Source organism: Anastrepha ludens, chromosome X, assembly GCF_028408465.1.
Source record: "Anastrepha ludens isolate Willacy chromosome X, idAnaLude1.1, whole genome shotgun sequence".
Taxonomy (NCBI): domain Eukaryota; kingdom Metazoa; phylum Arthropoda; class Insecta; order Diptera; family Tephritidae; genus Anastrepha; species Anastrepha ludens.
Window position 1 is genome coordinate 59,948,247 of NC_071503.1, and position 22,775 is coordinate 59,971,021.

General features: G+C 35.0%; 1 protein-coding gene across 1 annotated transcript; it reads right to left on the bottom strand.

The window, feature by feature from the left end:
• Positions 1 to 231: 231 nt before the first annotated feature.
• Positions 232 to 22,218, bottom strand: LOC128870113 (mucin-5AC-like). Its single transcript, XM_054112718.1, has 11 exons — positions 21,892 to 22,218; positions 21,590 to 21,826; positions 17,136 to 17,510; positions 16,833 to 17,069; positions 12,384 to 12,758; positions 12,082 to 12,318; positions 7,633 to 8,007; positions 7,327 to 7,567; positions 2,887 to 3,227; positions 2,597 to 2,833; positions 232 to 1,176 (listed from the first exon to the last, which is right to left on the bottom strand). The coding sequence occupies exons 1-11, from the start codon at positions 22,216 to 22,218 to the stop codon at positions 232 to 234; spliced, it is 3,927 nt and encodes a 1,308-aa protein (XP_053968693.1).
• Between the last annotated feature and the right edge of the window lie 557 nt (positions 22,219 to 22,775).

Below are 22,775 nucleotides of genomic sequence, written 5' to 3' on the forward strand. Positions count from 1 at the left end.
CCGTTTTTATCCATGTAAATCCGTTGCGGACTGTCGACATTTTACACTGGGGAGTTTTATTGCCCACCAGCCAAACCGCCGCTCCCATGTTACTATCAGCAAGCCAATTGTGAGTGTCAATGTTTTCAAATGGTTCAGAAAGTAGAACTATGTCAATGCTTTGTTCTGCTACAGTCTGCCATAGCAGGTCCTGAGCTGCTTGGCAATGGTTTGCGTTAAGCTGAAGAACTTTCATGTTTTTCTAAGACGCACCGCCTCTTGGTAGCGCGGGCACTTTGCGCTGCCAGCTGCATGTGCTCCGGTACACAGCGCACATTTTTCATCGTTTTTGCAGCTTGCTGCTTGGTGGCCTTCTTTTCCACATCGTCTGCACAATTTGGTGCGATCGGGTTCTTTACACGCGGTTGCTCCGTGATCGTATGCCCAGCATCTGTAGCACCGTCTCGGTGATGTAACTTCTGTTACTCGACATCTTACCCATCCTACTTTGAGATGTCCTAGCTCCAGCACCTTTTTGGCATCATCTGCACGCAACGATAAATACATTGACTGTGTACCTCCTGGAATGGTGCGTGTGCTTCGTATCGCCGACATCTTTAGATTTTTCACCTGCGCCTGCTGAGTAATCGCTTCAAGTAGCTCCTCCTCCGTGTTCAGGTCAGTGATAAGACCTTTACATTGGATTGTGACTGTATGCGTCTTCAGGTTCACCGACGCTACACCGTCCAGCGCTTTTTCAATAGCCATTTGGTAACTACTGGCCTCAACATCCTTGCTCCTTTTAAATTCTATAAGAAGGCCACCTTTTTTTGTAGGTCGCATCGTCTTAACTTTTTCGCTAAGGTCCTTCAGTTCTTCGCTGTGCTTTACTGCTCGCAGCATATCCGCATATGATGTACCGCCCGCCTTTTTCTCGATAATAATGGCGTCCGACATTGGCCTGATGGTGCCTTTTCTGTTTTTCAGCGATTTCTTTTTCTTCTCTACCTTTTTCCACTCTTCCCTCTGCATGGGTTGATTTACAGTTTGTGGCCGGGAAGAATCAGAGTCGCTTTTCCTCTTTTTAGCAACTGGAGACTTTGTTGCAATCTGGGTTGCAGCTCTTGGGCTTTCTTTGGCTCTAGTTCTCTCAGCCGTCTGAGGAGTGTTTTTCCCTGCTGTCGAAACAATTTGCACCTGTTTAGAGGTAGACAATTTTCTTATGCAACGTTCCATTGAATCCGTTTCACTGAGAACGTCTGTGTGAGCTCTTTTGATAATACTGCACACTCTTCTTATGTCACCGTGGACATTACGGCGTGATTCCACGTATTGAATAAGTGCATCAATTTATTTTCCAAGGATGTCGATCAATTCACATTGCCTGCTTTGTTTTGCATCAGTGCTGCAGGAAGTAGGGTTTTGCTGCGGCTTGGGAGCGTCAGTGACTTTTTTGATGATATGGGTTGTCGGCGTCCCGGGCGTGCCTTCTCGACCTTTCATCTCCAGTGTTGATACATCTGTCCGCCGCTGGGTAGCCGTTGTTGGCAGGCTGCTCTCCGTTGTGTTGTCTCTTGTTGCTGCTGCTTGTGGAGGGGTCCTTGCAATAACGGAACTCCTCCTGAAAGCCTCCATAGCTTCTCCTGTTGCCATCTTGGCAGTGCTGTTTTCATCGTTGTTTTTGTTTTTATTTATGTTTTTGTTGTCCTTGCTGTATGGGCCCCAACTCACAGCCGCTATCTCAGCGCGTGTACGTAGTTCCCGTAAGTCCCATGGTTATCTTTGTAAACAGGGAGGCCATGCGAGGGTTGACACTGGCCCTTATGGGGTCCAGTGTTCAGTGCCAGACTTCAAGCCGGAATTAATGGGGAGTAATCTCAACCCAACCTACGTGGTCATTTAAGACTACGCGCTTTGAGCGCTTTGTGAGACCTGCCAGGTTTTAACGAGGCGGAAGAGGTCATGAACCCTTCTGAAAGCCATTTTTGCAAGATTCCACTCCGCATACTCAGGTAACAGAGGCTCATAGCCCCAGCTATTTCGCATTACGCGATTAGTACAGCCGCTCCTTACATGGAGAACAGACGCTGACCAGGGAGCCGCTCAATCTGAGGCAGACGCTTCTGGGTTTTAGCTTTTGGGTAAGTAGGTTGCTAGCCCTCATACCCTAGCTTGGTGATAGTAGAACTATCCGCACCTCCAAGCCGGTAATTGTCTGTTTTGGTCCGCGAGTGGTATTTTATTTCCCACTTACCCTGCATGATGCCGAGCCTTCCTCGATCCGCCACCTGGGGACGCGTCCGATGGGAGACAGACAGACAACTCCACACGGATGTTGTGTTATGTTATGTTATGTTATGTTAAAGTATATTATGTTATGTTAATGTTAACTCATTCTCTGTATCCATACAAAATATCTATCAAACAAATAAAATTAAAATTTTCTTTTGAAAAATGCAACCATTCAATCAGTATTTTCTTATGACGTTATCACGTTAAACTATCTCCAGTAAACCGACTTTACAGACAACCTCTTTTTTTTATGTCAAATTTAGTATTTGACATGGAATTTAAAGCATTTGTTAGAGTCCATACATTTTCCACATTTTGTACCTACATATATTGGTGGCGGTTTTTGTGCACGCTGCGTACCTGGATCTTTTTCTATTGGGTTGCTTTCTGGCTTATTGATATTTGGTTCTACATCCAAGAGATCGAACCTATTTGATGAAGCTGGATTGCCTAACGAATACTCTTGTAGAGTTGTTTGTGTAGAGCTTTGCATTTTATTCTTTTGTTTTTTGTTATTATTTTCGAGTTCGAGTTTGTTTGGCGATTGCTTATCGCGGTTTCTCTTTAAATGTGATTGCACAAAGTCTTTTTTTTTCGTTTTGTATTGTGCGTTACTGGTGATGACGATGCGATCAGTGTAGATGGTGCGCTACATTCAGCACTACGTGTTGCGGTTTGAATGAGAGTTGAAGGTGTATGGATTGGTTCAGGAGAAGTGGATGAAGTTGTTGTTGAACTTAGAGCTGCTGCTGATGTGGTGACAATGGAGTAGTGAGTACCAGTTGCTGTCGTGCATGATGTTACTGCTGTTTCTTGCGGATAGTTGTAGGGCGCCAAAGCAGTCTTTATTGCCGGACTCTCCAATTGATGATGATTAGCTGTTGGTGTTTTGCATTGATCACTCCACGATAGCGGTATTGTTGTATCTCTTATTTTAACCATAGTTTCTCTTGTTTCTACATGTACATTATTATTAGAGTAAGTTGTGCACTGATTTGATTTTGTTGTTTACACGGTAGATAGCGGTATACTCCGTTCACGCGGTGGAGTGCCCTCCACTGGCATTCTAATTTTCTTTATATCGTTGTTTTTTTATCTTTATATTGCATGCATATTTCGCATGTTTCGTCCATAAAAGCATATTTCTATTTCAAATGCATGATTGCATATTTTTTGACTAATTTTAAGAAATTTAAATCATTCTTCTAACCAAAGCATAAAGAAAAACAATTCGCAGCTAAACTTTCGTTTAAAGAACAGATCTATAACATTTTATGCGTGAATCTGTTTCAAAATTTATTTATTTGCTTTCTCCAATGAGGCGACAAATTTGTTTATAAAAATGAGACTCAAAAATTTTCACGAAATGAGCTTGGCGCAATTATTGGTTACTATGATTTGTGAAGAGAGCACAACGACAAGTGCTATGTGTCACTTGTGTTAGTATGAAATGTATAGTAAACGCAGTAAGTTACATCATATTCTTCTGAGTTATTGCATGTATTTGAAGTAATCGGTTGATTGAAAATTGGGTTAAGATGCCAAAAGATAGAAAAGAAACGCCTGGTGAATTTATTGTGCATATGAAAAAACCAATTTTCCAATGTTTTTCAGTCGGACAAATCAGTCTTATTTTGTTCACATTGCAATTGTTTGGTTTCTGCAAAAAAAAAAATTCAAGCAAACAGCACATTGATTCAGTCAAACACAAGGATGTTCAAGGAAGAAAAAAACAAAATTCTGAAGGGGAAATGAGCCAATTGTTAATATCAAATTACACTGTGCTACAAAAAAAAACGAAATACACCTGACAAATTACACACTGTAGGTTGTTTATATGGTCGAATAATGCATAAAAATATTTTTGTTATATTTTTTGTACCCTCCAATTTTTATTTATTTATAAAAAAAACCGTTTTTTCAGACTTTGCGCGGTAATCTACGGATATCTCAGTCATTTTTTCACAGATTTTCAATATTTTATTTGATTAAACCTGGAGAAAGTGCTTTTTTTATCATTTAATTTTAACAATTTTTTATTGCATAATTTTACAACAAAATTAAAGATGTTTGTTAATATTCTTTGAGTGCATTTATTAATGAAGAAATTAATGTATTACTTTCAATAATCGGATTTGCGTAAACTACGCTAGTTTTTCGTTAATAGAAAATATGGGCCATCATGTGTATTGCAGTGTGTACAATGTATTGGTCGTACATTTTTTGTCAACTTTGAAAATTGGGATGAAGTTGTTCTGACTTGGAGTAAAAAGAACAATCATACTGTTTTTTAGATAAATTTTTTTGTTGATTTTACATACCTAAATTTTTCTAAAAATGTTTACCCGACCTTCGAAGAATCGCTCGTCTCGCGTTTGAGCTACCAACAGTAATCCGACAACATATGTATTTTGTTTTTTTCGAGGAAACGTTTTTCAATTGACGCAATTTCTTGATGAAACCTTTCCCCTTGTTCATCGCTGAATTTTCCAAGGTTCTCCGGAAAGAAGTCTAAATGTGAATGCAAAAAGTGAATTTTGATGGACATTCTACATCCCATGTCTCCGTAGGCCCGTAAAAATTCATCCACGACTGCAACGTAGTTGTCACTTCTTTTTTTTCCCAAAAAGTTTTCACAAAGAGAAATGAAACTCATCCATGCTCTTCTTTCCACCGGATTCAGTTTCTCAGTGAAATTTCCATCCTTCATGATTTTGCGAATTTGCGGTCCAACGAATATCCCTGCACAATAACGGAACATTTTTTATATTGTACAATAATACAATAGGTTATATTTCCATGGAATATGCACATCAATTTTCTAATAATTAAAAAATTGTTTTTATTTCAGACGATTACTTGCTACTTTCATTTTATTTGAAATGTAATATCTTCTTTAATTTTGGCATCACTCAGCTTAGGGAAAGTCGTTTTTAAGTGTGAAAAAGCTTCACTGTCTTTATCTAGACGTTTCACAAACTGCTTCATGTAGCCGAGTTTCAAGTGCAATGGCGGTAATATGATTTTATTAGCTTTTACTAATTGAATGTTAACAACATTGTTTTTTCCGATTTTGAAAAACTTTCGCAATGGCCACTCTTTTCGATGATAGTGATTGCTTGCACGACTATCCCATTCACAAAAATAACAGGGATATTTGGTGTAACCTCCTTGCATTCCGAAAAGAAGAGAATAAGGATCTTTGCCAAAGTTTCGTATGTCTCTTTCATATCAGTAGCATATGCCAAAGGCACGGATGGCAACTCGTTGTCGTTGTGTAATAACACAGCTTTTAAACCTGACAAAAAGCATACATCAAATTCAGGACTTATGTTTACAGAGAAATCTTTCTTTTTTAAAGCGTAAAATCGTTGAAATACTCACTTTTGCACGATCCATCGATGAATAATCGCCAATTTTTCGATTGATCTTCCGTGTTAAAGCATTGAAACAATTTTTCAACATCTTTACAATAAGCAAGGTTTTGGTATTCGCCATCAATTTCAAAATTGTTATTGAAAATAGTCCGCTCAGAGTTTTTCCTTGTTAATGTTATTTTGAAATCACTTTCTACAAGATTCCATTGTTTTAATCGTGATGCCAAAACCTCAACATGTCTGTATGAGAGTTCTAGATCACGTACTAAATCGTTCATATCTGAATTCGAAACAAAATGCCCCTCTTTTGATTCTAACGCAGCTGTGATAAAAGGTTCATCATTATGTGAACTATTTGATGAACTGTTATCACCGCTTCTTGAATCAGCTATTTTTTTTACTTCAGTTAGCTTGTTTTCATTTTCTCTTAAAGATGGTTTCGTAGCAGTTAGCACTTCGGGATACTTTATACTGTTACGTGTTTTGAAGCGCTGACCTTGGAGGTTGGTTTGGCAAAAGTAGCAGTCTTCTGGTCTGTGAATGACTTGATGATGCCAAACCATTGGGCTCGAAAATGGCAAACGATCTTGAAAACACTGACTAGATTTCCACTTTTTTAGTGATATGGAGCACGTGGAACATATATATTCTGGTTCATACCAGCGACTTTCACTATAATTGCGCTCAAAGTACCACGATAGTATTTGTTTGAAAAATATGAAATAAGAAAAATAAAAAAATAAATTGCTGAATTGCACTTTAGCTCTAAAGTTTCATTATTGTAAAATTAATTAATAAGATCAGTTCCAATAAAATGTTCAAATGAAGAACAACATCTTCGGACTGAAGATATTTTATTTTTTTAAATAAAAATTAATCATTGGAATTAACTTGCATAAGAAACGCCTGGTATAAGGATTTGATTTGTATTTGTGCCAAGGTTTTTCTGTTGATGATCATTATTGCTTTGTTCTTGTGCAGCGTGAATTTCTTTTTTGCGTAGTGTCGGATATCTTTGTATTTGGAGTTTTTTGTAGATTTCACAGCCTCTATAATTAGCTGTATGGTTTTTGCCACAATGAGCACATTTAATTTGGTATGTTTCCACTTTGTTCTTACTTTTACACATATTTGTCTTGTGTTTGCCAGCACATTTTACGCGGACTGGATCTACCATACAGTAATTTTTTGTATGCCCGTATCTCTGACAGTTTGCACATTGAGGAATTGTTCTTTTTTGACGCGGTGGCTCAAAACTAATTTTACAGTGGAGTAGATGAGTTCTACTGTATATGTCTTTATTGTTTTCGATTAATTTTAGTTCAGTCGAAAATAGTGACAGAGGTTGTTTTATTCCTGAAGCGTTTTTAATTTGTATGTTGTGAATATTTGTTGTTTCATGACCTAGATCAAAAAGTTCATTTTTTATGTCTTCGATAGGAGTCGAGTGATGCATCTGTCGTAAAAATACTCTAAACCCTTGTTGCTCTTTTGGTCTAAATGTATAAAATTTTTTTTGTTTTTTTTGTTTTAGTAGGTCTATTATTTTTGTATAATGTGTTGTTTCTTTCGGTTGTATTTTAATTACGTTTCGGCTAAGAACTTTTATGTCAAATTTAGTATTTGACATAGAATTTAAAGCATTTGTTAGAGTACATACATTTTCCACATTTTGTACCTACATATATTGGTGGCGGTTTTTGTGCACGCTGCGTACCTGGATCTTTTTCTACTGGGTTGCTTTCTGGCTTATTGATATTTGGTTCTACATCCAAGAGATCGAACCTATTTGATGAAGCTGGATTGCCTAACCAATACTCTTGTAGAGTTGTTTGTGTAGAGCTTTGCATTTTATTCTTTTGTTTTTTGTTATTATTTTCGAGTTCGAGTTTGTTTGGCGATTGCTTATCGCGGTTTCTCTTTAAATGTGATTGCACAAAGTCTTTTTTTTCGTTTTGTATTTGCATTTTGTATTGTGCGTTACTGGTGATGACGATGCGATCAGTGTAGACGGTGCGCTACATTCAGCACTACGTGTTGCGGTTTGAATGAGAGTTGAAGGTGTATGGATTGGTTCAGGAGAAGTGGATGAAGTTGTTGTTGAACTTAGAGCTGCTGCTGATGTGGTGACAATGGAGTAGTGAGTACCAGTTGCTGTCGTGCAAGATGTTACTGCTGTTTCTTGCGGATAGTTGTAGGGCGCCAAAGCAGTCTTTATTGCCGGACTCTCCAATTGATGACGATTAGCTGTTGGTGTTTTGCATTGATCACTCCACGATAGCGGTATTGTTGTATCTCTTATTTTAACCATAGTTTCTCTTGTTTCTACATGTACATTATTATCAGAGTAAGTTGAGCACTGATTTGATTTTGTTGTTTACACGGTAGATAGCGGTATACTCCGTTCACGCGGTGGAGTGCGCTCCACTGGCATTCTAATTTTCTTTATATCGTTGTTTTTTTATTTTTATGTTGCATGCATATTTCGCATGTTTCGTCCATAAAAGCATATTTCTATTTCAAATGCATGATTGCATATTTTTTGACTAATTTTAAGAAATTTAAATCATTCTTCTAACCAAAGCATAAAGAAAAACAATTCGCAGCTAAACTTTCGTTTAAAGAACAGATCTATAACATTTTATGCGTGAATCTGTTTCAAAATTTTTTTATTTGCTTTCTCCAATGAGGCGACAAATTTGTTTATAAAAATGAGACTCAAAAATTTTCACGAAATGAGCTTGGCGCAATTATTGGTTACTATGATTTGTGAAGAGAGCACAACGACAAGTGCTATGTGTCACTTGTGTTAGTATGAAATGTATAGTAAACGCAGTAAGTTACATCATATTCTTCTGAGTTATTGCATGTATTTGAAGTAATCGGTTGATTGAAAATTGGGTTAAGATGCCAAAAGATAGAAAAGAAACGCCGGGTGAATTTATTGTGCATATGAAAAAACCAATTTTCCAATGTTTTTCAGTCGGACAAATCAGTCTTATTTTGTTCACATTGCAATTGTTTGGTTTCTGCAAAAAAAAAAATTCAAGCAAACAGCACATTGATTCAGTGAAACACAAGGATGTTCAAGGAAGAAAAAAACAAAATTCTGAACGGGAAATGAGCCAATTGTTAATATCAAATTACACTGTGCTACAAAAAAAAAACGAAATACACCTGACAAATTACACACTGTAGGTTGTTTATATGGTCGAATAATGCATAAAACTATTTTTGTTATTGTATATTTTTTGTACCCTCCAATTTTTATTTATTTATAAAAAAAACCGTTTTTTCAGACTTTGCGCGGTAATCCACGGATATCTCAGTCATTTTTTCACAGATTTTCAATATTTTATTTGATTAAACCTGGAGAAAGTGCTTTTTTTATCATTTAATTTTAACAATTTTTTATTGCATAATTTTACAACAAAATTAAAGATGTTTGTTAATATTCTTTGAGTGCATTTATTAACGAAGAAATTAATGTATTACTTTCAATAATCGGATTTGCGTAAACTACGCTAGTTTTTCGTTAATAGAAAATATGGGCAATCATGTGTATTGCAGTGTGTACAATGTATTGGTCGTACTTTTTTTGTCAACTTTGAAAATTGGGATGAAGTTGTTCTGACTTGGAGTAAAAAGAACAATCATACTGTTTTTTAGATAAATTTTTTTGTTGATTTTACATACCTAAATTTTTCTAAAAATGTTTACCCGACCTTCGAAGAATCGCTCGTCTCGCGTTTGAGCTACCAACAGTAATCCGCCAACATATGTATTTTGTTTTTTTCGAGGAAACGTTTTTCAATTGACGCAATTTCTTGATGAAACCTTTCCCCTTGTTCATCGCTGAATTTTCCAAGGTTCTCCGGAAAGAAGTCTAAATGTGAATGCAAAAAGTGAATTTTGATGGACATTCTACATCCCATGTCTCCGTAGGCCCGTAAAAATTCATCCACGACTGCAACGTAGTTGTCACTTCTTTTTTTTCCCAAAAAGTTTTCACAAAGAGAAATGAAACTCATCCATGCTCTTCTTTCCACCGGATTCAGTTTCTCAGTGAAATTTCCATCCTTCATGATTTTGCGAATTTGCGGTCCAACGAATATCCCTGCACAATAACGGAAAATTTTTTATATTGTACAATAATACAATAGGTTATATTTCCATGGAATATGCACATCAATTTTCTAATAATTAAAAAATTGTTTTTATTTCAGACGATTACTTGCTACTTTCATTTTATTTGAAATGTAATATCTTCTTTAATTTTGGCATCACTCAGCTTAGGGAAAGTCGTTTTTAAGTGTGAAAAAGCTTCACTGTCTTTATCTAGACGTTTCACAAACTGCTTCATGTAGCCGAGTTTCAAGTGCAATGGCGGTAATATGATTTTATCAGCTTTTACTAATTGAATGTTAACAACATTGTTTTTTCCGATTTTGAAAAACTTTCGCAATGGCCACTCTTTTCGATCATAGTGATTGCTTGCACGACTATCCCATTCACAAAAATAACAGGGATATTTGGTGTAACCTCCTTGCATTCCGAAAAGAAGAGAATAAGGATCTTTGCCAAAGTTTCGTATGTCTCTTTCATATCAGTAGCATATGCCGAAGGCACGGATGGCAACTCGTTGTCGTTGTGTAATAACACAGCTTTTAAACCTGACAAAAAGCATACATCAAATTCAGGACTTATGTTTACAGAGAAATCTTTCTTTTTTAAAGCGTAAAATCGATGAAATACTCACTTTTGCACGATCAATCGATGAATAATCGCCAATTTTTCGATTGATGTTCCGTGTTAAAGCATTGAAACAATTTTTCAACATCTTTACAATAAGCAAGGTTTTGGTATTCGCCATCAATTTCAAAATTGTTATTGAAAATAGTCCGCTCAGAGTTTTTCCTTGTTAATGTTATTTTGAAATCACTTTCTACAAGATTCCATTGTTTTAATCGTGATGCCAAAACCTCAACATGTCTGTATGAGAGTTCTAGATCACGTACTAAATCGTTCATATCTGAATTCGAAACAAAATGCCCCTCTTTTGATTCTAACGCAGCTGTGATAAAAGGTTCATCATTATGTGAACTATTAGATGAACTGTTATCACCGCTTCTTGAATCAGCTATTTTTTTTACTTCAGTTAGCTTGTTTTCATTTTCTCTTAAAGATGGTTTCGTAGCAGTTAGCACTTCGGGATACTTTATACTGTTACGTGTTTTGAAGGGCTGACCTTGGAGGTTGGTTTGGCAAAAGTAGCAGTCTTCTGGTCTGTGAATGACTTGATGATGCCAAACCATTGGGCTCGAAAATGGCAAACAATCTTGAAAACACTGACTAGATTTCCACTTTTTTAGTGATATGGAGCACGTGGAACATATATATTCTGGTTCATACCAGCGACTTTCACTATAATTGCGCTCAAAGTGCCACGATAGTATTTGTTTGAAAAATATGAAATAAGAAAAATAAAAAAATAAATTGCTGAATTGCACTTTAGCTCTTAAGTTTCATTATTGTAAAATTAATTAATAAGATCAGTTCCAATAAAATGTTCAAATGAAGAACAACATCTTCGGACTGAAGATATTTTATTTTTTTAAATAAAAATTAATCATTGGAATTAACTTGCATAAGAAACGCCTGGTATAAGGGTTTGATTTGTATTTGTGCCAAGGTTTTTCTGTTGATGATCATTATTGCTTTGTTCTTGTGCAGCGTGAATTTCTTTTTTGCGTAGTGTCGGATATCTTTGTATTTGGAGTTTTTTGTAGATTTCACAGCCTCTATAATTAGCTGTATGGTTTTTGCCACAATGAGCACATTTAATTTGGTATGTTTCCACTTTGTTCTTACTTTTACACATATTTGTCTTGTGTTTGCCAGCACATTTTACGCGGACTGGATCTACCATACAGTAATTTTTTGTATGCCCGTATCTCTGACAGTTTGCACATTGAGGAATTGTTCTTTTTTGACGCGGTGGTTCAAAACTAATTTTACAGTGGAGTAGATGAGTTCTACTGTATATGTCTTTATTGTTTTCGTTTAATTTTAGTTCAGTTGAAAATAGTGACAGAGGTTGTTTTATTCCTGAAGCGTTTTTAATTTGTATGTTGTGAATATTTGTTGTTTCATGACCTAGATCAAAAAGTTCATTTTTTATGTCTTCGATAGGAGTCGAGTGATGCATCTGTCGTAAAAATACTCTAAACCCTTGTTGCTCTTTTGGTCTAAATGTATAAAATTTTTTTTTTTTTTTTGTTTTAGTAGGTCTATTATTTTTGTATAATGTGTTGTTTCTTTCGGTTGTATTTTAATTACGTTTCGGCTAAGAACTTTTATGTCAAATTTAGTATTTGACATAGAATTTAAAGCATTTGTTAGAGTACATACATTTTCCACATTTTGTACCTACATATATTGGTGGCGGTTTTTGTGCACGCTGCGTACCTGGATCTTTTTCTACTGGGTTGCTTTCTGGCTTATTGATATTTGGTTCTACATCCAAGAGATCGAACCTATTTGATGAAACTGGATTGCCTAACCAATACTCTTGTAGAGTTGTTTGTGTAGAGCTTTGCATTTTATTCTTTTGTTTTTTGTTATTATTTTCGAGTTCGAGTTTGTTTGGCGATTGCTTATCGCGGTTTCTCTTTAAATGTGATTGCACAAAGTCTTTTTTTTCGTTTTGTATTTGCATTTTGTATTGTGCGTTACTGGTGATGACGATGCGATCAGTGTAGACGGTGCGCTACATTCAGCACTACGTGTTGCGGTTTGAATGAGAGTTGAAGGTGTATGGATTGGTTCAGGAGAAGTGGATGAAGTTGTTGTTGAACTTAGAGCTGCTGCTGATGTGGTGACAATGGAGTAGTGAGTACCAGTTGCTGTCGTGCAAGATGTTACTGCTGTTTCTTGCGGATAGTTGTAGGGCGCCAAAGCAGTCTTTATTGCCGGACTCTCCAATTGATGACGATTAGCTGTTGGTGTTTTGCATTGATCACTCCACGATAGCGGTATTGTTGTATCTCTTATTTTAACCATAGTTTCTCTTGTTTCTACATGTACATTATTATCAGAGTAAGTTGAGCACTGATTTGATTTTGTTGTTTACACGGTAGATAGCGGTATACTCCGTTCACGCGGTGGAGTGCGCTCCACTGGCATTCTAATTTTCTTTATATCGTTGTTTTTTTATTTTTATGTTGCATGCATATTTCGCATGTTTCGTCCATAAAAGCATATTTCTATTTCAAATGCATGATTGCATATTTTTTGACTAATTTTAAGAAATTTAAATCATTCTTCTAACCAAAGCATAAAGAAAAACAATTCGCAGCTAAACTTTCGTTTAAAGAACAGATCTATAACATTTTATGCGTGAATCTGTTTCAAAATTTTTTTATTTGCTTTCTCCAATGAGGCGACAAATTTGTTTATAAAAATGAGACTCAAAAATTTTCACGAAATGAGCTTGGCGCAATTATTGGTTACTATGATTTGTGAAGAGAGCACAACGACAAGTGCTATGTGTCACTTGTGTTAGTATGAAATGTATAGTAAACGCAGTAAGTTACATCATATTCTTCTGAGTTATTGCATGTATTTGAAGTAATCGGTTGATTGAAAATTGGGTTAAGATGCCAAAAGATAGAAAAGAAACGCCGGGTGAATTTATTGTGCATATGAAAAAACCAATTTTCCAATGTTTTTCAGTCGGACAAATCAGTCTTATTTTGTTCACATTGCAATTGTTTGGTTTCTGCAAAAAAAAAAATTCAAGCAAACAGCACATTGATTCAGTGAAACACAAGGATGTTCAAGGAAGAAAAAAACAAAATTCTGAACGGGAAATGAGCCAATTGTTAATATCAAATTACACTGTGCTACAAAAAAAAAACGAAATACACCTGACAAATTACACACTGTAGGTTGTTTATATGGTCGAATAATGCATAAAACTATTTTTGTTATTGTATATTTTTTGTACCCTCCAATTTTTATTTATTTATAAAAAAAACCGTTTTTTCAGACTTTGCGCGGTAATCCACGGATATCTCAGTCATTTTTTCACAGATTTTCAATATTTTATTTGATTAAACCTGGAGAAAGTGCTTTTTTTATCATTTAATTTTAACAATTTTTTATTGCATAATTTTACAACAAAATTAAAGATGTTTGTTAATATTCTTTGAGTGCATTTATTAACGAAGAAATTAATGTATTACTTTCAATAATCGGATTTGCGTAAACTACGCTAGTTTTTCGTTAATAGAAAATATGGGCAATCATGTGTATTGCAGTGTGTACAATGTATTGGTCGTACTTTTTTTGTCAACTTTGAAAATTGGGATGAAGTTGTTCTGACTTGGAGTAAAAAGAACAATCATACTGTTTTTTAGATAAATTTTTTTGTTGATTTTACATACCTAAATTTTTCTAAAAATGTTTACCCGACCTTCGAAGAATCGCTCGTCTCGCGTTTGAGCTACCAACAGTAATCCGCCAACATATGTATTTTGTTTTTTTCGAGGAAACGTTTTTCAATTGACGCAATTTCTTGATGAAACCTTTCCCCTTGTTCATCGCTGAATTTTCCAAGGTTCTCCGGAAAGAAGTCTAAATGTGAATGCAAAAAGTGAATTTTGATGGACATTCTACATCCCATGTCTCCGTAGGCCCGTAAAAATTCATCCACGACTGCAACGTAGTTGTCACTTCTTTTTTTTCCCAAAAAGTTTTCACAAAGAGAAATGAAACTCATCCATGCTCTTCTTTCCACCGGATTCAGTTTCTCAGTGAAATTTCCATCCTTCATGATTTTGCGAATTTGCGGTCCAACGAATATCCCTGCACAATAACGGAAAATTTTTTATATTGTACAATAATACAATAGGTTATATTTCCATGGAATATGCACATCAATTTTCTAATAATTAAAAAATTGTTTTTATTTCAGACGATTACTTGCTACTTTCATTTTATTTGAAATGTAATATCTTCTTTAATTTTGGCATCACTCAGCTTAGGGAAAGTCGTTTTTAAGTGTGAAAAAGCTTCACTGTCTTTATCTAGACGTTTCACAAACTGCTTCATGTAGCCGAGTTTCAAGTGCAATGGCGGTAATATGATTTTATCAGCTTTTACTAATTGAATGTTAACAACATTGTTTTTTCCGATTTTGAAAAACTTTCGCAATGGCCACTCTTTTCGATCATAGTGATTGCTTGCACGACTATCCCATTCACAAAAATAACAGGGATATTTGGTGTAACCTCCTTGCATTCCGAAAAGAAGAGAATAAGGATCTTTGCCAAAGTTTCGTATGTCTCTTTCATATCAGTAGCATATGCCGAAGGCACGGATGGCAACTCGTTGTCGTTGTGTAATAACACAGCTTTTAAACCTGACAAAAAGCATACATCAAATTCAGGACTTATGTTTACAGAGAAATCTTTCTTTTTTAAAGCGTAAAATCGATGAAATACTCACTTTTGCACGATCAATCGATGAATAATCGCCAATTTTTCGATTGATGTTCCGTGTTAAAGCATTGAAACAATTTTTCAACATCTTTACAATAAGCAAGGTTTTGGTATTCGCCATCAATTTCAAAATTGTTATTGAAAATAGTCCGCTCAGAGTTTTTCCTTGTTAATGTTATTTTGAAATCACTTTCTACAAGATTCCATTGTTTTAATCGTGATGCCAAAACCTCAACATGTCTGTATGAGAGTTCTAGATCACGTACTAAATCGTTCATATCTGAATTCGAAACAAAATGCCCCTCTTTTGATTCTAACGCAGCTGTGATAAAAGGTTCATCATTATGTGAACTATTAGATGAACTGTTATCACCGCTTCTTGAATCAGCTATTTTTTTTACTTCAGTTAGCTTGTTTTCATTTTCTCTTAAAGATGGTTTCGTAGCAGTTAGCACTTCGGGATACTTTATACTGTTACGTGTTTTGAAGGGCTGACCTTGGAGGTTGGTTTGGCAAAAGTAGCAGTCTTCTGGTCTGTGAATGACTTGATGATGCCAAACCATTGGGCTCGAAAATGGCAAACAATCTTGAAAACACTGACTAGATTTCCACTTTTTTAGTGATATGGAGCACGTGGAACATATATATTCTGGTTCATACCAGCGACTTTCACTATAATTGCGCTCAAAGTGCCACGATAGTATTTGTTTGAAAAATATGAAATAAGAAAAATAAAAAAATAAATTGCTGAATTGCACTTTAGCTCTTAAGTTTCATTATTGTAAAATTAATTAATAAGATCAGTTCCAATAAAATGTTCAAATGAAGAACAACATCTTCGGACTGAAGATATTTTATTTTTTTAAATAAAAATTAATCATTGGAATTAACTTGCATAAGAAACGCCTGGTATAAGGGTTTGATTTGTATTTGTGCCAAGGTTTTTCTGTTGATGATCATTATTGCTTTGTTCTTGTGCAGCGTGAATTTCTTTTTTGCGTAGTGTCGGATATCTTTGTATTTGGAGTTTTTTGTAGATTTCACAGCCTCTATAATTAGCTGTATGGTTTTTGCCACAATGAGCACATTTAATTTGGTATGTTTCCACTTTGTTCTTACTTTTACACATATTTGTCTTGTGTTTGCCAGCACATTTTACGCGGACTGGATCTACCATACAGTAATTTTTTGTATGCCCGTATCTCTGACAGTTTGCACATTGAGGAATTGTTCTTTTTTGACGCGGTGGTTCAAAACTAATTTTACAGTGGAGTAGATGAGTTCTACTGTATATGTCTTTATTGTTTTCGTTTAATTTTAGTTCAGTTGAAAATAGTGACAGAGGTTGTTTTATTCCTGAAGCGTTTTTAATTTGTATGTTGTGAATATTTGTTGTTTCATGACCTAGATCAAAAAGTTCATTTTTTATGTCTTCGATAGGAGTCGAGTGATGCATCTGTCGTAAAAATACTCTAAACCCTTGTTGCTCTTTTGGTCTAAATGTATAAAATTTTTTTTTTTTTTTTGTTTTAGTAGGTCTATTATTTTTGTATAATGTGTTGTTTCTTTCGGTTGTATTTTAATTACGTTTCGGCTAAGAACTTTTATGTCAAATTTAGTATTTGACATAGAATTTAAAGCATTTGTTAGAGTACATACATTTTCCACATTTTGTACCTACATATATTGGTGGCGGTTTTTGTGCACGCTGCGTACCTGGATCTTTTTCTACTGGGTTGCTTTCTGGCTTATTGATATTTGGTTCTACATCCAAGAGATCGAACCTATTTGATGAAACTGGATTGCCTAACCAATACTCTTGTAGAGTTGTTTGTGTAGAGCTTTGCATTTTATTCTTTTGTTTTTTGTTATTATTTTCGAGTTCGAGTTTGTTTGGCGATTGCTTATCGCGGTTTCTCTTTAAATGTGATTGCACAAAGTCTTTTTTTTTCGTTTTGTATTTGCATTTTGTATTGTGCGTTACTGGTGATGACGATGCGATCAGTGTAGACGGTGCGCTACATTCAGCACTACGTGTTGCGGTTTGAATGAGAGTTGAAGGTGTATGGATTGGTTCAGGAGAAGTGGATGAAGTTGTTGTTGAACTTAGAGCTGCTGCTGATGTGGTGACAATGGAGTAGTGAGTACCAGTTGCTGTCGTGCATGATGTTACTGCTGTTTCTTGCGGATAGTTGTAGGGCGCCAAAGCAGTCTTTATTGCCGGACTCTCCAATTGATGATGATTAGCTGTTGGTGTTTTGCATTGATCACTCCACGATAGTGGTATTGTTGTATCTCTTATTTTAACCATAGTTTCTCTTGTTTCTACATGTACATTATTATCAGAGTAAGTTGAGCACTGATTTGATTTTGTTGTTTACACGGTAGATAGCGGTATACTCCGTTCACGCGGTGGAGTGCGCTCCACTGGCATTCTAATTTTCTTTATATCGTTGTTTTTTTGTTTTTATATTGCATGCATATTTCGCATGTTTCGTCCATAAAAGCATATTTCTATTTCAAATGCATGATTGCATATTTTTTGACTAATTTTAAGAAATTTAAATCATTCTTCTAACCAAAGCATAAAGAAAAACAATTCGCAGCTAAACTTTCGTTTAAAGAACAGATCTATAACATTTTATGCGTGAATCTGTTTCAAAATTTATTTATTTGCTTTCTCCAATGAGGCGACAAATTTGTTTATAAAAATGAGACTCAAAAATTTTCACGAAATGAGCTTGGCGCAATTATTGGTTACTATGATTTGTGAAGAGAGCACAACGACAAGTGCTATGCGTCACTTGTGTTAGTATGAAATGTATAGTAAACGCAGTAAGTTACATCATATTCTTCTGAGTTATTGCATGTATTTGAAGTAATCGGTTGATTGAAAATTGGGTTAAGATGCCAAAAGATAGAAAAGAAACGCCGGGTGAATTTATTGTGCATATGAAAAAACCAATTTTCCAATGTTTTTCAGTCGGACAAATCAGTCTTATTTTGTTCACATTGCAATTGTTTGGTTTCTGCAAAAAAAAAAATTCAAGCAAACAGCACATTGATTCAGTGAAACACAAGGATGTTCAAGGAAGAAAAAAACAAAATTCTGAACGGGAAATGAGCCAATTGTTAATATCAAATTACACTGTGCTACAAAAAAAAAAAACGAAATACACCTGACAAATTACACACTGTAGGTTGTTTATATGGTCGAATAATGCATAAAACTATTTTTGTTATTGTATATTTTTTGTACCCTCCAATTTTTATTTATTTATAAAAAAATCCGTTTTTTCAGACTTTGCGCGGTAATCTACGGATATCTCAGTCATTTTTTCACAGATTTTCAATATTTTATTTGATTAAACCTGGAGAAAGTGCTTTTTTTATCATTTTTTTAATTTTAACAATTTTTTATTGCATAATTTTACAACAAAATTAAAGATGTTTGTTAATATTCTTTGAGTGCATTTATTAACGAAGAAATTAATGTATTACTTTCAATAATCGGATTTGCGTAAACTACGCTAGTTTTTCGTTAATAGAAAATATGGGCCATCATGTGTATTGCAGTGTGTACAATGTATTGGTCGTACTTTTTTTGTCAACTTTGAAAATTGGGATGAAGTTGTTCTGACTTGGAGTAAAAAGAACAATCATACTGTTTTTTATATACATTTTTTTGTTGATTTTACAAACCTAAATTTTTCTAAAAATGTTTACCCGACCTTCGAAGAATCGCTCGCCTCGCGTTTGAGCTACCAACAGTAATCCGCCAACATATGTATTTTGTTTTTTTCGAGGAAACGTTTTTCAATTGACGCAATTTCTTGATGAAACCTTTCCCCTTGTTCATCGCTGAATTTTCCAAGGTTCTCCGGAAAGAAGTCTAAATGTGAATGCAAAAAGTGAATTTTGATGGACATTCTACATCCCATGTCTCCGTAGGCCCGTAAAAATTCATCCACGACTGCAACGTAGTTGTCACTTCTTTTTTTTCCCAAAAAGTTTTCACAAAGAGAAATGAAACTCATCCATGCTCTTCTTTCCACCGGATTCAGTTTCTCAGTGAAATTTCCATCCTTCATGATTTTGCGAATTTGCGGTCCAACGAATATCCCTGCACAATAACGGAAAATTTTTTATATTGTACAATAATACAATAGGTTATATTTAAATGGAATATGCACATCAATTTTCTAATAATTAAAAAATTGTTTTTATTTCAGACGATTACTTGCTACTTTCATTTTATTTGAAATGTAATATCTTCTTTAATTTTGGCATCACTCAGCTTAGGGAAAGTCGTTTTTAAGTGTGAAAAAGCTTCACTGTCTTTATCTAGACGTTTCACAAACTGCTTCATGTAGCCGAGTTTCAAGTGCAATGGCGGTAATATGATTTTATCAGCTTTTACTAATTGAATGTTAACAACATTGTTTTTTCCGATTTTGAAAAACTTTCGCAATGGCCACTCTTTTCGATCATAGTGATTGCTTGCACGACTATCCCATTCACAAAAATAACAGGGATATTTGGTGTAACCTCCTTGCATTCCGAAAAGAAGAGAATAAGGATCTTTGCCAAAGTTTCGTATGTCTCTTTCATATCAGTAGCATATGCCGAAGGCACGGATGGCAACTCGTTGTCGTTGTGTAATAACACAGCTTTTAAACCTGACAAAAAGCATACATCAAATTCAGGACTTATGTTTACAGAGAAATCTTTCTTTTTTAAAGCGTAAAATCGATGAAATACTCACTTTTGCACGATCCATCGATGAATAATCGCCAATTTTTCGATTGATCTTCCGTGTTAAAGCATTGAAACAATTTTTCAACATCTTTACAATAAGCAAGGGTTTGGTATTCGCCATCAATTTCAAAATTGTTATTGAAAATAGTCCGCTCAGAGTTTTTCCTTGTTAATGTTATTTTGAAATCACTTTCTACAAGATTCCATTGTTTTAATCGTGATGCCAAAACCTCAACATGTCTGTATGAGAGTTCTAGATCACGTACTAAATCGTTCATATCTGAATTCGAAACAAAATGCTCTCTTTTGATTCTAACGCAGCTGTGATAAAAGGTTCATCATTATGTGAACTATTAGATGAACTGTTATCACCGCTTCTTGAATCAGCTATTTTTTTTACTTCAGTTAGCTTGTTTTCATTTTCTCTTAAAGATGGTTTCGTAGCAGTTAGCACTTCGGGATACTTTATACTGTTACGTGTTTTGAAGCGCTGACCTTGGAGGTTGGTTTGGCAAAAGTAGCAGTCTTCTGGTCTGTGAATGACTTGATGATGCCAAACCATTGGGCTCGAAAATGGCAAACGATCTTGAAAACACTGACTAGATTTCCACTTTTTTAGTGATATGGAGCACGTGGAACATATATATTCTGGTTCATACCAGCGACTTTCACTATAATTGCGCTCAAAGTGCCACGATAGTATTTGTTTGAAAAATATGAAATAAGAAAAATAAAAAAATAAATTGCTGAATTGCACTTTAGCTCTTAAGTTTCATTATTGTAAAATTAATTAATAAGATCAGTTCCAATAAAATGTTCAAATGAAGAACAACATCTTCGGACTGAAGATATTTTATTTTTTTAAATAAAAATTAATCATTGGAATTAACTTGCATAAGAAACGCCTGGTATAAGGGTTTGATTTGTATTTGTGCCAAGGTTTTTCTGTTGATGATCATTATTGCTTTGTTCTTGTGCAGCGTGAATTTCTTTTTTGCGTAGTATCGGATATCTTTGTATTTGGAGTTTTTTGTAGATTTCACAGCCTCTATAATTAGCTGTATGGTTTTTGCCACAATGAGCACATTTAATTTGGTATGTTTCCACTTTGTTCTTACTTTTACACATATTTGTCTTGTGTTTGCCAGCACATTTTACGCGGACTGGATCTACCATACAGTAATTTTTTGTATGCCCGTATCTCTGACAGTTTGCACATTGAGGAATTGTTCTTTTTTGACGCGGTGGCTCAAAACTAATTTTACAGTGGAGTAGATGAGTTCTACTGTATATGTCTTTATTGTTTTCGTTTAATTTTAGTTCAGTCGAAAATAGTGACAGAGGTTGTTTTATTCCTGAAGCGTTTTTAATTTGTATGTTGTGAATATTTGTTGTTTCATGACCTAGATCAAAAAGTTCATTTTTTATGTCTTCGATAGGAGTCGAGTGATGCATCTGTCGTAAAAATACTCTAAACCCTTGTTGCTCTTTTGGTCTAAATGTATAAAATTTTTTTTTTTTTTTTGTTTTAGTAGGTCTATTATTTTTGTATAATGTGTTGTTTCTTTCGGTTGTATTTTAATTACGTTTCGGCTAAGAACTTTTATGTCAAATTTAGTATTTGACATAGAATTTAAAGCATTTGTTAGAGTACATACATTTTCCACATTTTGTACCTACATATATTGGTGGCGGTTTTTGTGCACGCTGCGTACCTGGATCTTTTTCTACTGGGTTGCTTTCTGGCTTATTGATATTTGGTTCTACATCCAAGAGATCGAACCTATTTGATGAAGCTGGATTGCCTAACCAATACTCTTGTAGAGTTGTTTGTGTAGAGCTTTGCATTTTATTCTTTTGTTTTTTGTTATTATTTTCGAGTTCGAGTTTGTTTGGCGACTGCTTATCGCGGTTTCTCTTTAAATGTGATTGCACAAAGTCTTTTTTTTCGTTTTGTATTTGCATTTTGTATTGTGCGTTACTGGTGATGACGATGCGATCAGTGTAGACGGTGCGCTACATTCAGCACTACGTGTTGCGGTTTGAATGAGAGTTGAAGGTGTATGGATTGGTTCAGGAGAAGTGGATGAAGTTGTTGTTGAACTTAGAGCTGCTGCTGATGTGGTGACAATGGAGTAGTGAGTACCAGTTGCTGTCGTGCATGATGTTACTGCTGTTTCTTGCGGATAGTTGTAGGGCGCCAAAGCAGTCTTTATTGCCGGACTCTCCAATTGATGATGATTAGCTGTTGGTGTTTTGCATTGATCACTCCACGATAGCGGTATTGTTGTATCTCTTATTTTAACCATAGTTTCTCTTGTTTCTACATGTACATTATTATCAGAGTAAGTTGAGCACTGATTTGATTTTGTTGTTTACACGGTAGATAGCGGTATACTCCGTTCACGCGGTGGAGTGCGCTCCACTGGCATTCTAATTTTCTTTATATCGTTTTTATTTTTATATTGCATGCATATTTCGCATGTTTCGTCCATAAAAGCATATTTCTATTTCAAATGCATGATTGCATATTTTTTGACTAATTTTAAGAAATTTAAATCATTCTTCTAACCAAAGCATAAAGAAAAACAATTCGCAGCTAAACTTTCGTTTAAAGAACAGATCTATAACATTTTATGCGTGAATCTGTTTCAAAATTTTTTTATTTGCTTTCTCCAATGAGGCGACAAATTTGTTTATAAAAATGAGACTCAAAAATTTTCACGAAATGAGCTTGGCGCAATTATTGGTTACTATGATTCGTGAAGAGAGCACAACGACAAGTGCTATGTGTCACTTGTCTTAGTATGAAATGTATAGTAAACGCAGTAAGTTACATCATATTCTTCTGAGTTATTGCATGTAT

What these genes read in the sequence shown, in the direction of transcription:
- LOC128870113 (XM_054112718.1), bottom strand. Translation starts at nt 22,218, where the DNA reads ATGGTTAAAATAAGAGATACAACAATACCGCTATCGTGGAGTGATCAA. An exon ending in AAAAACCGCCACCAATATAT is followed by an intron (nt 17,511 to 21,589) that starts GTAGGTACAAAA and finishes AAATCAAATCAG; the next exon opens with TGCTCAACTTACTCTGATAA. An exon ending in TGATCGCATCGTCATCACCA is followed by an intron (nt 17,070 to 17,135) that starts GTAACGCACAAT and finishes TCACATTTAAAG; the next exon opens with AGAAACCGCGATAAGCAATC.